Source organism: Stegodyphus dumicola, chromosome 11, assembly GCF_044657685.1.
Source record: "Stegodyphus dumicola isolate Sdum_Otavi_A_Nest chromosome 11, ASM4465768v1".
Taxonomy (NCBI): domain Eukaryota; kingdom Metazoa; phylum Arthropoda; class Arachnida; order Araneae; family Eresidae; genus Stegodyphus; species Stegodyphus dumicola.
The window spans coordinates 122,244,971-122,266,324 of record NC_140778.1 but is presented as its reverse complement, the minus strand read 5'-3'; the positions used below and the strand labels follow the sequence as shown (position 1 = coordinate 122,266,324).

The 21,354-nt window shown below is 32.5% G+C and overlaps 2 protein-coding genes across 2 annotated transcripts in view; one reads left to right on the top strand and one right to left on the bottom strand.

Annotated features, from left to right (window-relative positions):
* Nucleotides 1-6,662, top strand: part of Prim1 (DNA primase small subunit) — a 38,966-nt gene extending 32,304 nt beyond the window's left edge. Inside the window, exons 7-9 of the mRNA XM_085827183.1 lie at nt 78-173; nt 439-644; nt 6,177-6,662. Of these exons, the coding sequence (XP_085683309.1) occupies nt 78-173; nt 439-644; nt 6,177-6,360 (486 nt within the window). The 3' untranslated portion in view covers nt 6,361-6,662. The remainder of the gene's footprint in view (nt 1-77; nt 174-438; nt 645-6,176) is intronic.
* A 115-nt stretch (nt 6,663-6,777) lies between these two features.
* The window catches only part of LOC118188143 (45 kDa calcium-binding protein-like), a 33,701-nt gene continuing 19,124 nt past the window's right edge, over nt 6,778-21,354 (bottom strand). Inside the window, exons 3-6 of the mRNA XM_035358497.2 lie at nt 14,030-14,137; nt 12,090-12,245; nt 7,553-7,716; nt 6,778-7,027 (exon numbers count right to left, since the gene is read on the bottom strand). Of these exons, the coding sequence (XP_035214388.1) occupies nt 6,851-7,027; nt 7,553-7,716; nt 12,090-12,245; nt 14,030-14,137 (605 nt within the window). The 3' untranslated portion in view covers nt 6,778-6,850. The remainder of the gene's footprint in view (nt 7,028-7,552; nt 7,717-12,089; nt 12,246-14,029; nt 14,138-21,354) is intronic.

Here is a 21,354-nt window from a genome sequence, read left to right as displayed (position 1 = left end):
CAGGCAAATAAGATATGAAGATGAAAAATAAACAAGCAATTATCTGTATAATTAACTTTCTTTAACGTAAGATAAATGGAAAAGATCTGATGAAATCCTCACTTGCAGATTGTGTAACAAGTGCCCAGAAATGGGCTCAAGTTAAACAAATAGAAGAAATTGCACTTCGACAGGTAGTTATTAATTTATTTATATACTGTAGTATAATGTACCTACTAAAGAGATAAAAGAAAGAAAAACTATATTTTTCTTTATATTAGTAACTGTTCTGTTTAAGTAATAAAATAGTTTTTTAATAGAACTCAGGACTTAACTTTTTTTCTAAATAAGTTAATGCAAATTTTTAAAATGCTTTCCATTCCAGAATGTTTTTCCAAAATTGTATTTTTCACTTCTAAAATTCTGTATTTATTCAAACTTGTAACCTTTTTTTTCTAGAAAGGACTCAAAAACAGAAACAAGCATTTTATCACAGAAGTGATGTTTCAGTTATGTTACCCACGTTTGGACATCAACGTAACTAAAGGTTTGAACCATCTTCTAAAAGCTCCCTTTTGTGTTCATCCAAAAACAGGTCGTGTTTGTGTACCAATTGATATCAACAAGGCTGATTCTTTCGATCCTTTTATGGTTCCAACTATTTCGTAAGTAAATTATGAAAATATGTATAATATTTTGATAGCTAATATTTTGATTTTTAAATCAGCGCTATTAATGTGTGACACTAATCTACTTATTAGATTATTAGTAGCAACAGGAAACAGATTTTTGTAGCCCAGAAGGGCTATTAATTTCGTTTTGACATTTTGCATTGAAAACTTAAAAGGCTATCACTTTTCAAATTGTTGCCACCAAATATTATCGCCGTGTGTTATATTTAAAGAAGTTAAATAATGAAGAATCTGCATAAATGTATAAATGTTTCTCACATTGTGATAAAACAACGGTACCTAGAGCCATCAAATTTTGAATAATATAATCCTGCACCTGACTATGGGCATCTGGTAACCTAATTTGGAATTTGTTTTATTATCTATTTCACATTTTGTAAAACTTTAACAAAATTTTGGTTAAAAAAACTCAATGATTTCAAAGCGAGCAATGACAACACTGTACAGGAAAAAAAAAAAAAAAGAAGAGAAAAAATATCACGCACGAGACTGTGTATTTCAAATTCTAAAGATATGCCCTTTTTAAATTATTTTGTGATATTGCCTCTTGAATTGAAATTTATGGTTTAAGTGCGAAGAACATGATATTTAATAAATAAAGGTAACCACAAAATGTTAAAGAAAGCCCCTCTATGCATAATGTAAAATCTGAAAACTTTTTTTTTTTTTTTTTAAATTTATTATTTCTTTTTTTAGATATGTTGAATATTTTCGGTATTTCTCAACATGCTACAAAACTATTTACAAGCATAAACAAATAAAGTAACGTTATCAGGAAAGTTACTTACTCAGACCAGTTAGTGTCAAGTTATTAGATTTTGTTCGGGAACTGCTCTTTATTCAAAATGTTATGAATTTTCATCTGAAATACTGTATATACAAAGTGTTCTTTACTAGGCTGAAAATCTGCACCAGATAATATAATCTTAATGAGAATGTATGCATGACTAGTTGGCATATTTTACACCTTGAACAACTATTAGCATATTGCTCTACAACTGCAAAATTCTACTAGTTTGTTCTCCCTTATGTGATTTACTTAAATCATATAACCCTATCTAATCAAGTACTTTTTTCCCAGATTCAGCTCTCATGTTTCAACAATCTGTCTGAAAGGAATCTATCCCACTTCATAAAAATGTTTCAGGCTACTGCATTTTGCAAAGTGGGTTCTCGTACTGTTGTAATACCAGAGTAACTGATATTGAAGATTTTCTAACAGTGGTTAGTCAAGCATGTAAAGAGTTTTTAGATATAACAAAGCTAATACAGCAAGATCGGAGACTGGAGGTCAAAAAATGATAGCAGTACCTCAGATGTTGAGCAGTAACTTGTCTGTGGCAAGTCAGAGCAATAAGATGAATGAATTTTGTTAGTTGATGTTCAGTCAGGTGACTGTCGCTGCTGCACTGATAGTCTGGAGAAGGAAAGCACAAGAGGAGGTGAAATATTTGGCGAAGATTGGTTGGTTAAAATTTAGAGATTCAGTTTAGAACTACATAATTTAGAAAGGAGATCAAATAGATAGGGTAAAGAGAAAATAAATGCAATGCAGTGAAAAAGGCTAAGTGAGTAATCATAATATTATGAGAAGTTTTCTTCTGAAGTGCTTGTCATTGTAGTCATGTTAAAATACATATTGTGCTATTTTACATGTTATGAATCTTCATATGAAATTTCTTTATAAGACATACATGAAAACTCTGATGGTTTTAATATCATATTCATGATGAAAAGCTTTGTTTCTAATAAGCTACCTGCAGTGCATGGTGTGCCTAGTATAGTAGAGTTGAACGAGCTCTATTCCTAAAAAACTAACTGCAGTGCATGGCATGTCTAATATAGTAGAGTTGAAATACTTAAATTCTCTTAGTTTGTGAACAAGCATATAACCATAGACAAGTACTTAAACAAAATATGTGAATTTTGAGACTTCTGTATAAGAGGATAGATAATATGCCATAACACCTAGATATTGGACTTGCTTCGTCCAGGGAAGTATAGTACATAATAATTTGATGGTCATCATCAGTCTTTGTTTGGTGAATAAAACGACATCCGAATTCTCTATGTTGATTTTAATTTTCCATGCTTGAAGTTGGGACTCCAGTGCATGAATGTGGGTTTGGAGTGCTTATTTAACCGAGCTAAGAGATTCATTTTCAGGAAGAATTGTAACGTCATCTGTGTTTAGTTGTATTTTGTGGGGAATATGTCCTCCATGCAAAGATTGAATAAAGGACCAAGAAGTGACTTGTGGAATGCTAGCTAAAATGGGATGGCATGATGAATATATGTTGTTGACATGAATGACAAGCTATGTCATATCTTTAACCCCTTCTCGCCGACTGTTGCGTCTACGTGCCAGTAACGAACACACTCACTTCCCAGCCGACACGCAGGCGTGCCAGAGCGTTTTCCCGTTCAGTCCCAACTGTCATGTATTCGTGCCAGTGTCCTGGAATGTTTTAAAAACTATAATTTCTGCCACAAGATGGCACTGTATGTCCATATGGTTTCAGATACATGTACATTAGACCTTCTACTCGAAATGAGAGAAGCATGACTCACATACACGTATTTTTGATTATATAAACAAAAGGGGAAATAAATGTTTCCAAATGGCATGATTTATGACATCTCTTTAAATTCGCATGTGGTAGTTATTTATTGTAAGTAGAGAAGTTTTATTTTCGCTAAAGTGTTGGGTATTTCAGTTTGCAGTTCAGTTTTTAGAAAAAATTAGATCTTGTTAGACGTGAATTCTTTCTGTTTTTACCGTTGCAATGTCGAAGCGTCGAAAATGTTTAACAGAGCATGAAATAGCAGAAATGATGCAAAATATTTCAGATATTGATTCTGAAACAGATTCTGATAGTAGTGATAGTGATACTATGATATATTCTGATCATAAAGTATCTGGCGAATCTAATGATGATGAGGACATTTCGGACATCTGTATGCCGAGTACGTCGGCATACAGATGTCCAAAATGTCCTCATCATCATTAATCCTTAATTAATTAATGTTCTCATCATCAATGTCGTTATTACGAGTGCAAGGAATGTAACGTAGGACTGTGTGTAGATCCCTGTTGTCAAATTTTTCATACGAAAAGAGAATCTTAAGTAATATATTTAGTTTTCAGATGTATAATGTTAAAAGTCATAAAATGGTGAGTAATGAAAATAAAATGTGTAAAATATGCATTTAAACAAGAAATAAGGTAATTAAAGTACAGTCAAAAGTCGTTAATTCGGACACCCATAATCCAGAATGATCTATAATCTGGACCTCAAAGCTAAAAACTTTCTGCGCATGTGCCACGTTGACACATGCGCATAGGCGTTTACACGTGCGTGTAAGACCTTTACGCGCACGCGCATATGCAGAATACGTTTTCGCATGCGCATTTAATGTATAACGGACGGTGCAAGCTAAAATTATATAATTATCTATTTCAGTTAATGTTGATGATTGCGTTGTTCCTTAATCTTCGAATTGGATGCGGCTTATTATTTTTTGTAGACTGTGAGAGCAATTTTATAAAAGTAAACTTGAACTTTCGATTATGTCAATTTCCGATACTGGAGCTCCCAAAAGGATTTACAAAATGAAAGTATGTCTCGATGTCTGTCAAACAAAAAGTGGAATTGCTGCAAAAAATGGATAAAGACATGAAGAAGGTGACAGAGAGGTTAGTGAAAACGAAAAAATTTCGATTGACAAGTTAGTCGGTATTCTCGGCACAGCAATTACGGGACTTGTAACTGAACAAGAAATCATGTCTGTTTATAGAATTAAAGAGAAAGTATTATCACATAAAACGAAACAACTTACATTGAAAGAAATGTTTAATAAAGTAAACAAATAAATATTAAGCTTCTTTTTTTGTAAATTTTGATAACCTTTAGATCATAATTGTTCTTTATTTCATAAATTACGGTTTCATATTTTTAATTTTAGAATTTGTGCAAGCCATCTTACGAGATTTAAACTGATGATCTATAATCCGGAAAAATTGATAATCCGGAATCGCCGAAGTCCCGACGAGTCCGGATTAACGACTTTTGACTGTATATATAAAAATATCTATAAAGCATACGCCATTTAAATACTCTATAGAGCATTATTAAACAATGCATTGATGCTTCGGAAATTTTATGGATTTAGGCTTAATAGCAAAAAAGCCCCCAGCCCTGGACGGACGCTCGCGTAAGACACTGCCTGCCTCCGCGATAAGCGAGCGTTTGCGCTACCCAGCACGAAGGGGTTAAGGTAGTGATGAATGATGTTTCCTGGAAAACTTAGCATGATAAATTTGTTTATGAGACCTTTCAGATGGAGACAAGAGTTATAATCACATCAAGTAATATTGTGCCAGTCGTGAATTTATTTTATAAACTGTAGAAAATCATCAGCTACAAAAAATATAGTTCTATTTAATCTAACTAGCATACAAAGTGAGGTTTACTAAACCTTATCTAACTGTGTCTCTAAAAATTAACATGCCCTGTACTCCTGGCAACTGTGACACAGCATTATAGCCATTATCCAAACTAATTGATTACAACAGCCTTGAATTAATTTAGATAAGATATAATTTGATAGACAATAATAAAGTTCATCAGTATTTTGGAAATTTTTAATTGTAATAATTAAAATTATTTAATCTTCAGTATGCATTAATTGATTAGTGTTTCCAAAATATCATCTCCAAGTGGAATATTTTAATAGTTTCTTTGGCAAATAAACTTTTTTCCCACAAATTTTCTTTTAACTTAAATGATTTTGTATCTTTAAATTTAACTTTTCAGAGATTGCTTACTAAAAATAAGCACTGTTAAATTTGATATCAAATTCTGTGCAAAACATTAACAGCCTAGTACAAAAAAAATTTTTTTAATATGTTGTTATTTTTACAAATGTTGCATGAAAATTGGTGACATATGTTTTGTTTTAGGCATCAAATACGACAATAAAATCATGAGTATCAAATGCAGCTAAATGTTATGCATATATATATGATTAGAGATATACATTCTAGCTAATAAATTTCTGAAGAAGCATATCATATATTACATTAAATTTAGCTCTAGACTTTTCATAGGAATATGTTATCCCAAGATAATTTAAAAACTACTTATTTATTTAGATATGGTAATTAAAAGGGTTAAGCTATTTGTAAGATTTTAGTAAATATTAAATCGTAACTCATATTCATAAGTGTCTCAGCATCTACAAAGCCAAAAAGTTTTCAAAGTAAAAAGTAGAAAAACGTTTTCAGTTTTATACTAAATGTGTTACAAGTATTATAAAAACAGTATATTTTGTGCATATAGAAAAGAGTAAAAATGCTGATATATTAAAAAAAAAAAAAAAAGCTATTAATAGATACTTCTGAAAATATGAATCTACTGTTCAAAAGTATTCAAATAAATATCTTTCCAAATTATATGTTAATATGTGACTGTCATGAAAAATTTAATACTAAAAAATTTTTAGGAGCCTTTGCAGAGAAATTGATAGATTTGATGCAACTATCAAAGAAGAAATGAAAGATGAAGCAGGGAATGTTGACCTGGAACTATCTTCTGTGAAGATTGATGATTACAGTAAAACAAGTCTCTATCACAGTATCGAAATTTTTAAAAACTTTGTAAACAATTTATGTTCTGCACAGACATAGCTCTATATATATGTTCTTCATTAGGATGTTAATACACATACAGTAGCATTAAATTTAGATCAGTTTACTACCATATCATCCAAGTACAATAAGAACTGTTATTTAAAGTTTGCTTGATTATCACATTTATGGACTTTTTCCCTCTTAATTTCCTATAAATTACCAATGACTGCTTTATTGATTACTTTCAAAAAATTTTTTATCCATTAATGAAGAATTTTACAGGAGTGCTTCAAGTATCCAGAAAAACAATGTTCATTAGAAACTATTTTACTCAACTAATAAACATATACTGATTTTCATTATGCTGTTGTAGTTTTTCTTGGTGCATTAACATCCAATATTGAATTTAAAGGGAAACAAAATGGGAGGGGGATAATTCATTACTTTTTCCTAGTAGTAGAAAAATAAAACACATTTAACGGTAAATAAAATATTTTATTCTATATTTTATAATACACACACATTTAACAACAATAAATATCACAGATTAGAACTCATCATGGAAACTACGAGCTGTATCTACCATTTTGCTTCCTAAAAATGAATCTTTCTTTGCAAGTACTTCTTCCAGAGATAAAAGCTGATCTTTGTTAACGTCAGCTAATTTAATGAGTTTTTTAGCTTCCATTTTAGAATGCACAGGATTTTCTGGATCATTATACATCTGAAATAAAAACATTTTTTATGTTATTAATATGATACATTTCTGTTAATTTGTAATAAATTATGAAATGCAAAAACAATTTCCTCCTGTCTGCAGATAAATATCAAAAAAGAAACTGTATGCTCACATTCTAAATTAAGATCCATTGAAAGCAATTTAACACCACTGTAAGGTATTTTGGTGATTATTTTTTATAACTTGGATATTTCTACCGTGTAACATATTCTCTATTGTAACACACATAAGAAAAGCATATTAACTTTTTAAATAAGCATAAGAAAAGATATCCACCATAAACTGAAAGTACTGCATATTAATGCAGATAATTAATAAAACTGAAGAAACAAATTAAACCTACATTGTTATAGAAATATGATTTTAATGAATGGACTAACAGAATGCTATATATATACTGTCTAAATAGGACATATTTGTATAAGTTTAACTACTATTCCTACTTTACAAGCAAACAAAATATCCACATACAGAGTTTAAAAAATAAAATAAAAAAAAAAAAAAAAATACCAGTAATTCTTCTCTTGTAACTTTTCCATCACGATTGAGGTCTATAGTATCTCTAAACTCTCTGGTTCTCTGTTGTTTCCATTCAGCTAAAGATTGGTTGGTTTCATCAGGATCAGGCATTTCTACAAACTCTTGTTCTGACAGCATTTCATCCCCATCAGTATCTATACAAAATAATAACATAAATTAAAACATAACTTCAGGTTTTTTATTTATTGTAACTATCAAATAAGTTACTTTTAAGAGCATTATTTCACTTATTTTAATAAATTTTTGTACATATATAAAATAGGAATGGCCACAGTATAGCTTTTCCAGGCAAGTAGTGCTGCTCTTGTGAATATAAAATACTCACTGTCCATAAGAAAGTAATTATTTCACTTCTTTCTACAAAGTGATTAAATGTAACCTGTTTCACTGCTTTTAAAATGATATAAATGTCGGCTTGTGGCTTTTGTAAAATTTAGTTGCGCTTCTCAAACTTCCTAAAATTTTAACATGTGGCTCTTATTGACATGAGCGGTAAAGTCGCTGAACACTGGTAGTTCGGTCCGAGGTTCGAATCCCGCGAACGGGCTGGCTGCATGGGCGTTTTCGTGGTTTTCCCCATGTGTAACGTGTATACGAGCCAGTTTCCCTTAGAAAGTCCTCCACGAAGGCATCCCTCCTCTTAGGCAGATAGCCCTCGAGGCTTTGCCATAATCACACACACACACACACACACACTTATTGACATGAAGTTTGGTTATCCCTGATATATAGAATGATAACTTGCAGATTTTATTAGAATGTCCTTTAATTCAAAGTTTGTATAGTTAAAATTACATTTTATATGAGAGATATGAACTCAACTAATAATTCTACTTAAGTTCTATTTAACATTTCTATTATACAAAAAAGCATATTTTGTGAGATTCTTTAAAGATTTATAAAAAATTAAAAAGTTTTGTATGAGGATGTAGTTTGCTATGACATGAATTCACATTTCATCCAGCAGCAAAAAAAGTTTTAGTTAAGAATTATACTGATTGATGGTGCTGCTCCATAGAAAACATTAAATATGCAGAAAAAGTTGTTTTGGTAGTTGCTGCCTACCACTTTTTGTATTAATTTATGTTTACAGACTTTACTACACAGTTTTTATGAATTGAGTTTAGTTGGTAAACCTCTGCTGTGAAATTCTACCTGTCTAGAAAATCAGCTGTTTTAGCTATGTTCTGTATGTATGGAATGGAAAAACATACTAAAACAATAAATAACTATGATAACATCAACAATTCTCAAGCAATGTTTTGAGAAAATGAGAATTATTACTGTTTGAAGTTACAGCAGCAAACCATCATTCGCAGAATCCTATGCATACCAAGTAACAGTACAAGCAGATTGTAGTTAATGCTAGGGAATATACTACAAAATTAATCCACCAAATTGTTCAGCACTGCACTGCATCTTACATAATCTGTTGCATGCCTTTATAAGCTACATTTGCCATTATCAAGTGATATTCGTACATGGTAAGAATTTGCCTTATTGATAAGATTGCTGATTCACAATGGGTTGTGGACATCTTTACAATAGGTGCAGCATTTTATTTCACAAAAATTTTTATACTTATAACTGTCAAATACAGGCAAAAGATAAATCTCCAAGCATACACAGAGATTAGTCACTTATATTCTACTCTGCCTCCTCAACTCCTGGATTTCAATATCTGTAAATTTCTTATTTTGAGACTACTTCGAAGTTTGGGTGGAACTGATCTCTTATTCCTAGCAAAATTATAAACATCTGGGTCCTTCAAAGTTACTTCTACAGACCCATGCTCAACATATTTAGTAAATTATATTAGCACATAGTACAGAATATGATTTCCTATAGTGAGAGCATACTAAATGTTTGATAGTGTGAAACTGTGTAATGAGGCAGGAAATGGCATTTAAGTGATGCATCTGTTAAATGCCATATGAAGAGAAAGATGAAAATTCAAGCACCATCTGCCAGCAAAATTTTGAATTAAAATTACTTTGTTGCCTACGAAAAATCTGAATTCATGGTATGAATTCTGTTGCAGACTGCATCCTCATACAACAACTTACTCATTCTTCATGAATTTTTAAAAGTATAATGACTTTTGGCTCACTTTGCATACATTAATTCAAGTTGAGCAATGAATCTTTTTAAACTTGCTTTAATCAAAGTGTAGTTATTACTAGTATTAAATGTAGTCTTACCAAGATATCTATGTATATATTTGATATTAGCTGCTACCTGCTCCCTCTCTGATAACAGATGCACAAAATGAAGTTCTCATGAAAATTAACATTTAGAAAAATTAATTTTCAAATTCTAAATACAGTTGCTTATGTATATATTAACCAAAAACTAATGGCATACACACACATACGAGGGCCATCCAGGAAGTAGATTACGTTTCCGTCTGTGTCCGCTAGGGGCAGGGCTAGCGCGGCCATCTTGGGGTCAGAGCGTTGCGCAGCTCAGTCTGCATCTAGCCGTGCTAGTGAGAGGTTCGTGCTGTGCTCCGTTCAGATACTGTGACGGTTTGAAATGTCTGCGTTAATTGAAAATCCTGCGAGGTGCGCTCAGTAATAAGGTTTCTGACTGCAAAAAACTGTAAACCGATAGAAATCTATTGGCAGCTTCGTGAAGTGTATGGGGACAACATTATCACTGAAGGTGGAGTGCGTCAGTGGGTCATAAGATTTCAAAATGGCCGAACCAATGTTCACGACGAAGATCGAAGTGGGAGACCCAGCATAGTGACCGCCGAACTTCTCGAAAAAGTCGATGCTAAAGTCCGTGAAAATCGAAATTTCACAATAACGGAACTTTCTTTGAGTTTTCCACAAATTTCGCGAAGTTTGTTGCACGAAATCATCAGCGAAAAGCTTGGTTACCACAAGTTTTGTGCAAGATGGATTCCAAAAATCTTGACAGAGGACCACAAAAATCAGCGAATGGCTGCAGCGTTGAACTTTTTGGACGCTTACCATAAGGATGGTGACTCTTTACTCGATCGCATCGTTACTGGTGACGAAACATGTGAACTGTGAAACGAAATTGCAATCAATGCAGTGGGGGCACACAAGTTTTCCCCAAAAACCCAAGAAATGCATGCAAACAATGTCGGCAAGGAAGATGATGGCGAATGTTTTTTGGGACAGAAAAGGTGTATTTTGGTGGACTTCCTGGAAAGAGGCACTACAATAAACTCTCAAAGGTATTGCCAAACTCTCCAAAAACTCAGAAGAGCAATTCAAAACAAGCGCAGAGGAATGTTGAGCTCTAAGATCTTGTTGATTCACGACAACGCCCGGCCCCACACGGCAAATGTCACTCGTAAAGTTCTTGAATCTTTTAAGTGGGAGTTGTTTCCTCATCCGCCGTACAGTCCCGACCTGGCACCGAGCGACTTCCACCTATTCCCAGCAATGAAGAAGTGGCTGGCTATGCAGCGTTTTGATGACGACGCACAGCTGCAAGAAGAGGTAACGAAGTGGTTGAAGGCGCAGGCGGCCGAATTTTTCGACGAAGGAATTTCCAAGCTCGTACATCGCTACGATAAATGCCTTAATTTGTATGGTGACTATGTAGAAAAGTAGTATTTGAGTGTGGCTTTCATCTGTATATAATAAAATTTGTTTCCTATACTTTGTTTATTTTTTTATTCCAAAACGTAATCTACTTTCTGGATAGCCCTCGTATTTACACTATAATTCATATAACATAAGTATTCTAACAAAAACTCTTTAAAAACAGTGCACAAATAATTATTCTGTACACAAAATACAGCAAGCTATGATAAAATGGACTGCAAGCTGTAACACTGAAATACACAATTATTATTACTGGATCCGTTTGCACCCTAGCCCTTTTATTTTAATACCTTTATATGACTCATTGATAATAACTACAGCAACAGAAGGCCCTTAGCTAACAGTCATGACCTGTAGATGACTGACAAAAAATCTGAAATTCAGACATTCTGGACATTTCCCATTTTTTTTACTATAACTGTAGATATATCAGACACTGATCCTTTTTGCAAGGCAATCTCAGTCTGATGATGTATTTTAGCCATTAAAATGGTATTCTTATTCACATTTAACTTTAAAATTTTACATTAGTCATACTGAATTTTTAGACCAAAATCTCTTCAGTTTTATAGAACTATATGAAACAGAACTTCACAAGCAATTGAGAAAATTACATACATACATAATATATATAAATATAAATTATATGAATAGTTAGAAACAAATTTCTCACAAAAGAAACTAAAACAAATGAGCAGATTTCCTATTTTGTTGCCTGGTTATTATTTAAAATCAACCTATACGTATATTATTAATAACACTGTAATTTTTTTAGAAAACTGCAACGTAATTCACAAAAAATAGCATTTTTATAATTATCAGCATGTAGTTTGAATTAAGAAACCAAATTATAAATGCTACATATTTTCAGGAATAATATTAAAAAATATTTTATATATTTAAAATATTTATCATTACACTACCTAAACTACCAATGATATCATTAACCATGTTGAGAAGAGAAACATGACTATGTTCAGGATGGCGAAAAGTCAAGAACTCATCAATATTCAGAGCATCAGGATCCGAATTGGCAGCTTCTGACCAAGCAGCTTTATCCAAAAGTATTTTCTCTTTTACTGTAATTAAATATCAAATCATCATCTTATTTTAATGAATAAAAATGCACAAAAAAAGAAGGACTGAAGTATATTTATTAAGCAATTTTAAATAGGACTAACACAATACAAAAACCATTTTATAATTAATTCTCTTGGAATCATTAACAAAGATGAAAACGGTAAAATAGAAAAGTATCTACAAGTATCAGTTTTGTATCAGAGACGATATGATTTAAAGTGTACACTTGTTGTTTCATCCAAGAATTAGATTTCTACTCTGACTTCTAAAATGATGGAAATTGTAATCTCCACATGTTTCACACAAATATAAAACTTAAGCAAGTCTTATAATTTTACAAACCTAAGACTTCTCTAGCAATGACAGTTTGTGTATACAATTATAAAAAAATTCTTTTTCACTTGAAAAATCTAGGATTATAATCTTTAGGCTAAGTTTTTACGATATAGAACAAATCCTTCCAACATCTGAAAGTTTTTCCTAAGAAAATAAATAAACATCAGTCTAAAGCACTACCTCCAAAGAAGATCAAATCGTCTGGGACTAGGCACATAATGACACTTTTAAGGTAATCTTTTATTTTTCGAGTTAAATGATTTTTTATCTTGTACAATGAAACACATACGCTTTATGATTTTCAACTTGTATACCAAGGAAAACAGTTTTAGATACCCATTCAGTGCACAGAAAATTTCTCACAGCACTTGCACATTTTCCTTTAGAAACACATCAATAGTAACCATGCATGAAAGCAACACATCTGGGATGGTAAACGTGCGGAAACCAAGAGACACTTTTATTCAAAGTCCATCGAGTCATAGGTTTAATTATCCTGTTGGTTCTCTGTGATGTTGTAGTTTTTTTTTTTTTTTTAGGGAAGATGAAACCCAAATTACAATTGAGCCGTGGCGAAGATGACTTTCTTAGGACTGGTGCGAAAATCAAAGCTGGCTAGCTGTTCAAAACAACATTTTTATTTTTTACAGGAACAATTATTCAGAATTATACTTCTGGTTAAAACTAACACAACACTAAGGGTGCTAAACATGTCTCACAATCTCAATACACGTAGTTAACATTTTAGACAATAAAGAAGATGACGAAGCAAGAGAGATTGCTTATTCAGGCAGCAGCAAGTGAGAAAAAGTAAAGCTTACTCACCTCAGCCCTATTTATAGCCAGAAAGTCATTGACTGGGTTACAGATGTCACAGTGCAGACAGATTTCAAAGAAAGAAGTGACATAACATGTGGCAGAGGGATGTAGCAAAGTGTAGCCTTAAGTGGGGATGTGTTTAATTAAAATTTATGAATCTGAGGATATATTGTCAATTAATTGCAATTAAGTTTATTAATTTTGTTTCATATTTTACATATTCCATACCTATGAAATTACGGAATGTATAGCCATACCTATGAACATTTTAACCCTTAAAAAACTGAAGCCTATTTAAGCTGTATGCTTAAAATACCGAAATACCTTTTGAGATTCACAGAAATTTCCTCCCCTCCCTGTCCATTATTGCACAAAGAAGTATGAAGATTTCAAATGTCACATGCAACCTAAAAATAAGAAACTGCAAATAAAGCCTTTTAGAACAAGCTGTCTGCAATAAACTGACACAGTGCATTGGGGGGAACTGCATACCTTATAGAGAAAACAACATCACTGTTTCAGGTGGTTGTGGTCATTTGAATGAGAGGCCATCTCGGGCATTCTGACCTTCAAAGAGTTAAAATAACACAACCAATTTAGCATTTTTTTAACAAAAAAGTGCACATACCTTTCCTTTTTAAATGCTTATGATTCTCTGGGTGATTTTTTGCATATGTCTTATTGAAACCTTGCTCTATCATAAAATTTACATGATATTCTTCCCAGCTAACACGACCTGGAACAGAATGGGAAAAAACTAATTTAGAAACTATCAAAAATTAAGGTAATAAATTGGTATACTTTATCACTAATATACCTAGTATATTACTCACACATAAAATATATGAAACAACAGAAACCACATTAAGATACATGTTTCTAAATGGAACTATCTATATCAATTTACAATTTTAATATATCTACATAATGAAAACAGTAGTAATTTTAAACTAAATGTATATGCACTGAAAACATAATGTAAATAAGGTTAGAACGTATATTTATTAGTGTTCTGTTGGATATGCTTAGATTGAAAAAACTATAGTATAATTAATAACGGATATACTAGATGGACAAACAGGAGATGCTAATATCCATTATTATAAAACAAAGGATATGAGTTTGCTATACACAGGGTTGCCACGCTACCTGGAGAACCGGGAAAAGTCAGGGAATTCGAAAATTGACCAAAAGATTCAGGGAATTTAAGTATTTTTGTCAAAATCTGGAAAAGTCAGGGAAGTTCATACAACGATGCCGCCAAAAAAAGCGATTTTTGCGCCGACGTCGGAAGAGATAACTTTTTTGGCGAATTATGTATCACGTGAGTGTCATTCGGGTAGCTGGCATAGAGCCAATTTTCGCAGCTCCAATTTGATTGTCTTTTAGAAAGGCAAAGCAACTTTCCCGCAACTTTTGGTTTCCAGTATTCTCGAGAATCGCATGTGCATGAACTAAAGAAAGTACCTGTTCTCGTATAAAACAAAATGGGTTTAATCCTAGTATACGGTACCATGGAGGTTAGAATCAAAGAATGTGTATTGTAAAGAAGGAAAACCTCTCTGCAACAGACGTGGCTCCGTTCCATCATAGAGGGAAACAGCTGTGCATGTCTGATATATCTGTCGCCGAAGCTCGAAACCGGTGTCGAAGTTCGAAAGTCACGTTATCAAGAGTTCATAAAATGAATATCGTTTAAAATTTCTTGAACGACTTGCGCTAAAAAGACGTGCCACGCACGTCGAGATGCTTTTGTCTCAAACCGTGAGCGACGTGAACACCACGTCGATAAGCATTTATCGCAAAAATGAAAATAACGTGGTGCACACGTCGCCTAATTTCTCGAGTTACAGCTCTAGATTGCACTCGCAGATGCGGAGCGGTGTAAATGAGACACTTTACCGCTTGTTATATTGTAGCGCACGGCATCGCAACCGTGAAGTTTAGTCTTAGCGCAAGTGGTTAAACTCTAAAGGAAAAGAAAATATTTTTTGGCGCAAGTAAATTAATTCATGGATTAGTTATTTTCAGGAAAAAAAAAACTACGAAAATCCGTTTTTAAAATTATTGCGTGGATTTTTCGCAATAATTTTAAAAACGGATTTTCGTAGTTTTCTTTTTGTCAAAGAGAGTTTCTTCTTAACACGTGTTTCTCAATTTCCTGTACACATCGCGAAGAGAGAAATTCTGGCCGCCAGGTTCCGTCGCCAAATCCCTTGGCAAATTTTCCCTCCGCATTCTAACGGCGTAATAGCATTTTACTTGTATGGAACCTTTTCTTCTTTACATAGACATTCTTTGTTTAGAATAATAATGGGATATGGCAACATCATGATGCGCAGTAAACGGGTCATTTTGGTCTTGGCGACAATTTTCAAAATCGTGCCAAAGCCTTACCGTAATACTAGAATTTTACCGCAAAATCTTTTTAAACCTCTTTTTTTTTTTTTTTTTTCTTTTTAATAAATACCTTGCCATTTTGCAGTAAAATAAAAAAATAGTAATCAGTCATCTAGGCTAGCCATGTAATATAACAATATTCGCTAAAATATCGTTGATTATTCTAATTCAATTTTTAAGTAATTATTTTTATGTTATTCATATAATTTAATGTTGCTTCTTCCCTCTAAATTTATTTATTATTAGTAAATAATATTTCCAAATTTCAGGAAATTTTCTCTGGCATAATCCTAAAATTAATTATAGCAGTATGATGACATACCATCACGAAATTTAATGCACATATTTTTTCCTTATGTATGCTGCAAAATAAATATAAAATACCTCGATTTATTAAAATAGATTTCTTTCTTTCGTTTAGCTGCAGAATGTCTGCAAAAAAAGCCTTATTTTATTCCAGATTCTAATCTCAATCTTCAGTGGAGAAAACAACAACTATTATAATTATATTTGTGTTTTCAAGTGTTAAGGTGCCTTTTAAGAACATACCTCACGCAAATTAAATTTACCTAAAATCTAACCTAACTATTTAGCATTGTGTTGTGATTTATAAGGACCGGATTAGCCTCGTGTTGAACTGTGTGATGATCATGAGTAATAATTAAATAAAACATACATTTGTTATCCAATGTATATATCTTAAATTTTATTAAGTTTCTTAAGTGGAAAACTAAACAAAATTATCAAACAAAATATACCAAGAATAATTAAGAATAAATGTCCTCTGGGATTTATTGAATAATTAAGTGAATTTGCTACACAATACAAGTAATACCATAATTAATTTACCTCTTAGCACAGCCAACGTACATTACGCGGATAGACTGGAATTTTCTTGAAACACACCTGGAAAACCTGGAAAAGTCAGGGAATTTCATTCTCCTGTTTGAGTGGCAACCCTGTATACAGCAGAAAACTAGTGGCACCTAAAGCCATCAAGTTTGAACACAAACAGTCCTATACCTGCACAAGTGCACTTTAAAACACAAATTTAAAATGATTTTTTATTTATTTAATGTTTTGTGTGAATCTAATAAATTCGTTATGTTTTCCATGCCTAGATACGGTATTTTATCACTCCACAATTTCAAATTTTACATCATTATAGACTATAGTCATTTCACAAACAAAATGCGTTCTACTACAGTCAAAAGTCGTTAATTCGGACACCCATAATCCGGAATGATCTATAATCCGGACCTCAAAGCTACAAACTTTCTGCGTATGCGCACAGGCATTTACAAGTGGGCGTAAGACTTTACAGCTGCGAATATGTGCGCATGCGCGTTTAATGTGTAACGGATGGTATAAGCTAAGCTAAAATTATCCAATTCAGTTAATGTTGCAGATTGCGTTGTTCCTTAATCTTCGAATTGGATCCAGCTTATTATTTTTTTAAGACTGTTAGAGCAATTTTATAAAAGTAAGCTTGAACTTTCGATTATGTCAAATAGAATTTCTGATATATATTTACTAATATGTAAATGATGTACAAAGCGAAAGTATGTTTCGAAATCCGAAATCTGTTTATCAATTTCACGCTGCGACGCGCAATGAATTGGAAGTTGATCTGTCAGCACTATCCTTATCTTCAGGGCAGATGTTTTTATTTTATTTGGCTTATAATTCCTTACTAAGTGTAGTATTTCATCTCGATGTACTCCGTCTTTGATATGATTTAAATCAAGTTCCTCGTCATTATAATTTGCTTCTGATAGTGAAGAAAGTGACCCAGAGGTTATTGAAAACGAAAAAATTTCGATTGACAAATTAGTCAATATTCTCAACACAGCAATTATAGGACTTGAACAGCAGAACTTTGTAACTAAACAAAAAAATTATGTCTGTTTAATAGAATTAAAGAGAAAGTATTATCACATGAAACAAAGCAACTTAAACAACTTACATTGAAAGAAATGTTTAATAAAGTAAACAAATAAATATTAAGCTTTTTCTTTTTGTAAATTTTGATATGCTTTAGATCATAATTGTTCTTTATTTCATAAATTACGGTTTCATATTTTTAATTTTGTAATTTCTGCATGCCATCTTACCAGATTTTAACTGATGATCTATAATCCGGAAAAATCGATAATCCGGAATCGCTGAAGTCCCGACGAGTCCGATGTGATGTATTCTGCAGTAATTTACAAAACAGACAATCTTCTTAGTAGAACATAAATTTTATTTCTAGTTCACAGTGATAGACAAATTTTATACAATTCTTAAGTGGCAAAATTTTCATCCTACCCCTAGCTGTAAAATCTTCAGAATACTAATCTTTTTAAAACAATATCTCACGTTACTAAGTAACGGTTTAATACAAATATGGCGTTGCCACTTCAACAATAATTATATTTATTAAATAACAAGATATTACAACCTCTCCCCCCTCCAGATAAACTTTAATTTATATTTTTATAAATTAAAGTTTACGTTTTTTTTTTTTTTGTTTGTTTTTTTTTTTTTCCCTTCAAAAACAACAATAACAGCACAATACAGAATTGAAATACAAGATATAACATAATAACATACACTGAGGAAGAAAGGAAGGAACAAAATATTTTTTTTATCTATATAGAGAAACAAATTATTCAATCAGGCCAGGGAGTACGACTTAATGCGTCTACATTTTTATGGTTTTTACCACTTCGATGAACGATCGTGTAATTGTAGGGTTGTAGTACTAGTGCCCATCTCATAAGTCGTGGATTTAGATTAACATTATTTTTGAGCCAAACTAAGGGATTATGATCGGTCATGATGAGGAATTTAGTATGCCCGTCTAAATAACATTGAAGTTTCTTTACAGCAAATATTATGGCAGCACATTCCTTTTCTGTGGTACAGTACTTTTTTTCAGTTTCTGTAAACTTCTTACTAAGGTATAATACGGGATGTTCATTGCCTCGTTCATCTTTTTGAGCTAAAATGACACCCATACCAGAGTCTGAAACATCAATTTGCAAAATAAACTCCTTATTGAAATCAGACGAGTGTGACAAAGGCTTTTGTGGCAGTTTTGCTTCTTCAACAACTCGCTCTTGTCTGTTTAGTTTCTTTAAAAACTTCTCTTTGACTTGCATCTCAACTCCAGAACTTGGCAATTCATCTAGAGCTTTTAACTGAGAATCGTTTAATTTTGTCAGTTCTTTCTTGTCAGGTAGTTTTTTCTCTTTGCGAGATGAACTTTTGTTCTTATCTGCTGCTTGCACTCTCACTAATGTGGCAACTTTGAGTATCCTTTATCATGTTTGTGCCTCTTTGCTAAGTTTTCTGACGTGTGCGTAGATTCTGAACGTATTTTTAATTTCTTAGCTTTAGAAGCACCTTGATGAGTTCTTTTATCAGAAGTTCTTTCATCTTCTGTTAACAAACTGTCAAACACATCTTTGCTTTTTGGAGAAGGAACTGGAGAACTTGTAGAGGAATAATCACACACATTATCCATAGAAGATGAATCACCAGGTAAATAAGGTTAGTCAACTTCCATATAAATAACTTCAGCTTTCTCATCAAGAGATGAACACTTAGATTGTTTGTCAGATTTCTGTGAAGCATTGACAGAAGCCTGACTTTTAGGAGGGTGAGTATTGACCAAATTACCCCGAGTCTTAGCACTATTATTTGTTTGGTTCTGAATCAAAGTTGTGTAGTTCTGCATTTGATCTCTATATTTTTCAAGAACAACAATTACTTCCCTTTCATTTCCATTTTTATCTAATTTCTTTTTCTCCTTTATTTTGAAATAATTTCCGAAATTTTCACTTTTAGCTTCGCTAAGCATTGAGATTAGATCTCTGCTTTGATGCTGAGATTCAATTAATTCCTTTGAATTAGCATTAATTATTTTCTTAATTTCCTTGTCTTTCTCATCAGCTTGCGGTAAAATATCTTCGCCAGACTCAATAACAGACAGTTCTTCTTTTTTCCCCATTTTGGTGTCTATACTTCGATCTCCTTCTCGAGATTGTTTTACTTGAGATCGTGTCAAAACCGCATTTATCCTTTCTAAATTTAAGAACTGTTTATCTTTGAACAATTGAGCAGTTTTGTTACCCAATACATATCTGCCAGGATCATTTGTAACAACAGCTGCCTTTGTTTTTATGTGACCAAGTTCACAATTAATTTCAACTTCAGCTAACGGTAGACACACTAAATGGTCATTTAAGAGATATTGTACCAGACATGTTCTCCAATCATTTTTGCTTTATCTACGTATTTTTGAGAAATAACATCTACTGTGGCTCCTGTATCTCGAAGAATAGGCATTTCATACCCATTAACTAAACCGTTAATTGTATACGTCTTTAATAAATCGTTATTCTAAAATACGCAATTTATCTTTTCATTCGATTTTAAGCGAGGGCACTGTGGCTTAAAATGTTCGTATGACCCACACTTGAAACAACGTGGTCAATATTTTTTGTCATATAAATTTTCTTGGTTCTTGTTTTGAAATTGATTTTTTTGTCGTTGATATTTCTGGTATTTTGAATCATCCCATTTATCAGAATGCTTAAAATGAGGTGGATGCTCTATTGTTTTTGCAAAATTATCGGAACGAGGTTTAAATGATCCTTTGTTAAATTTCTCAGTTTGACTGGCAGAAAATTTCGGTTTTATTGTTTTTCTGACATCTTCAAAATTTTCAATTTTCTTAACCATCTTAGTAGGTGAAATTATGGTTGTCCATTGATCCATAAAATGTTCTTTGAAATCAGGAGAAGTACGCTTTTTTATTTGACCAACCAGCATGAGATCTTTTAGCTGTTCAAAAGTTTTAATGTTTAATCCATTAAGCCATCCTTCTAAATAATTCTTTAATTCATAGTAGAAATCATACCAAGTACTTTCAGTAGATTTTTGGTGTTTATTAAATAGTTGTCGAAATTTTTCCACACTCAATTTAAATCGTTGTAACAGTAAAGTTTTTACATATTCATACTTTTTCGCGTCCTCTTCTGGTTCTCTAGCAATAAGCTGAACAATGTCAGGAGGCAGCAATGAAATAAGTTGAGTCACTTGATTTTCAGCAAGTATATTCATTATTTTAGCTTGACACTCAAATAACACTAGAAATAAACTTATTTCATCTTCTTTAGGGTTGAAACGTGGCATGACATCGTGAATTCTGATTTTTAAAGGCTGTTCAGGTAACTGCGTAGTTTCTACCGGCTGTGCTGTGGAAGCCATTGCTTCCAGCTGAAGTTTCTGTAGCTCAAAGGCTTAAATTCGCTCTTCTTTTTCAAGCTCTTCTTTTCTTTCTTCTCTTTTGCGTTCTTTTTCTCTTTCTTCTCTTTCGCATTCCTTTTCTCTTTCTTCTCTTTCGCATTCCTTTTCTCTTTCTTCTCTTTCGTGTTCTTTTTCTCTTTCTTCACTTTCGCATTCTTCTCTTCTTTCTCTTTCTTCTCTAATTGCAGCCAGTAGTTCTCGAGTAAATTCCTCATCATAATCGGGACTTTCAGTAATCAGTTTAAGCAATTGAGC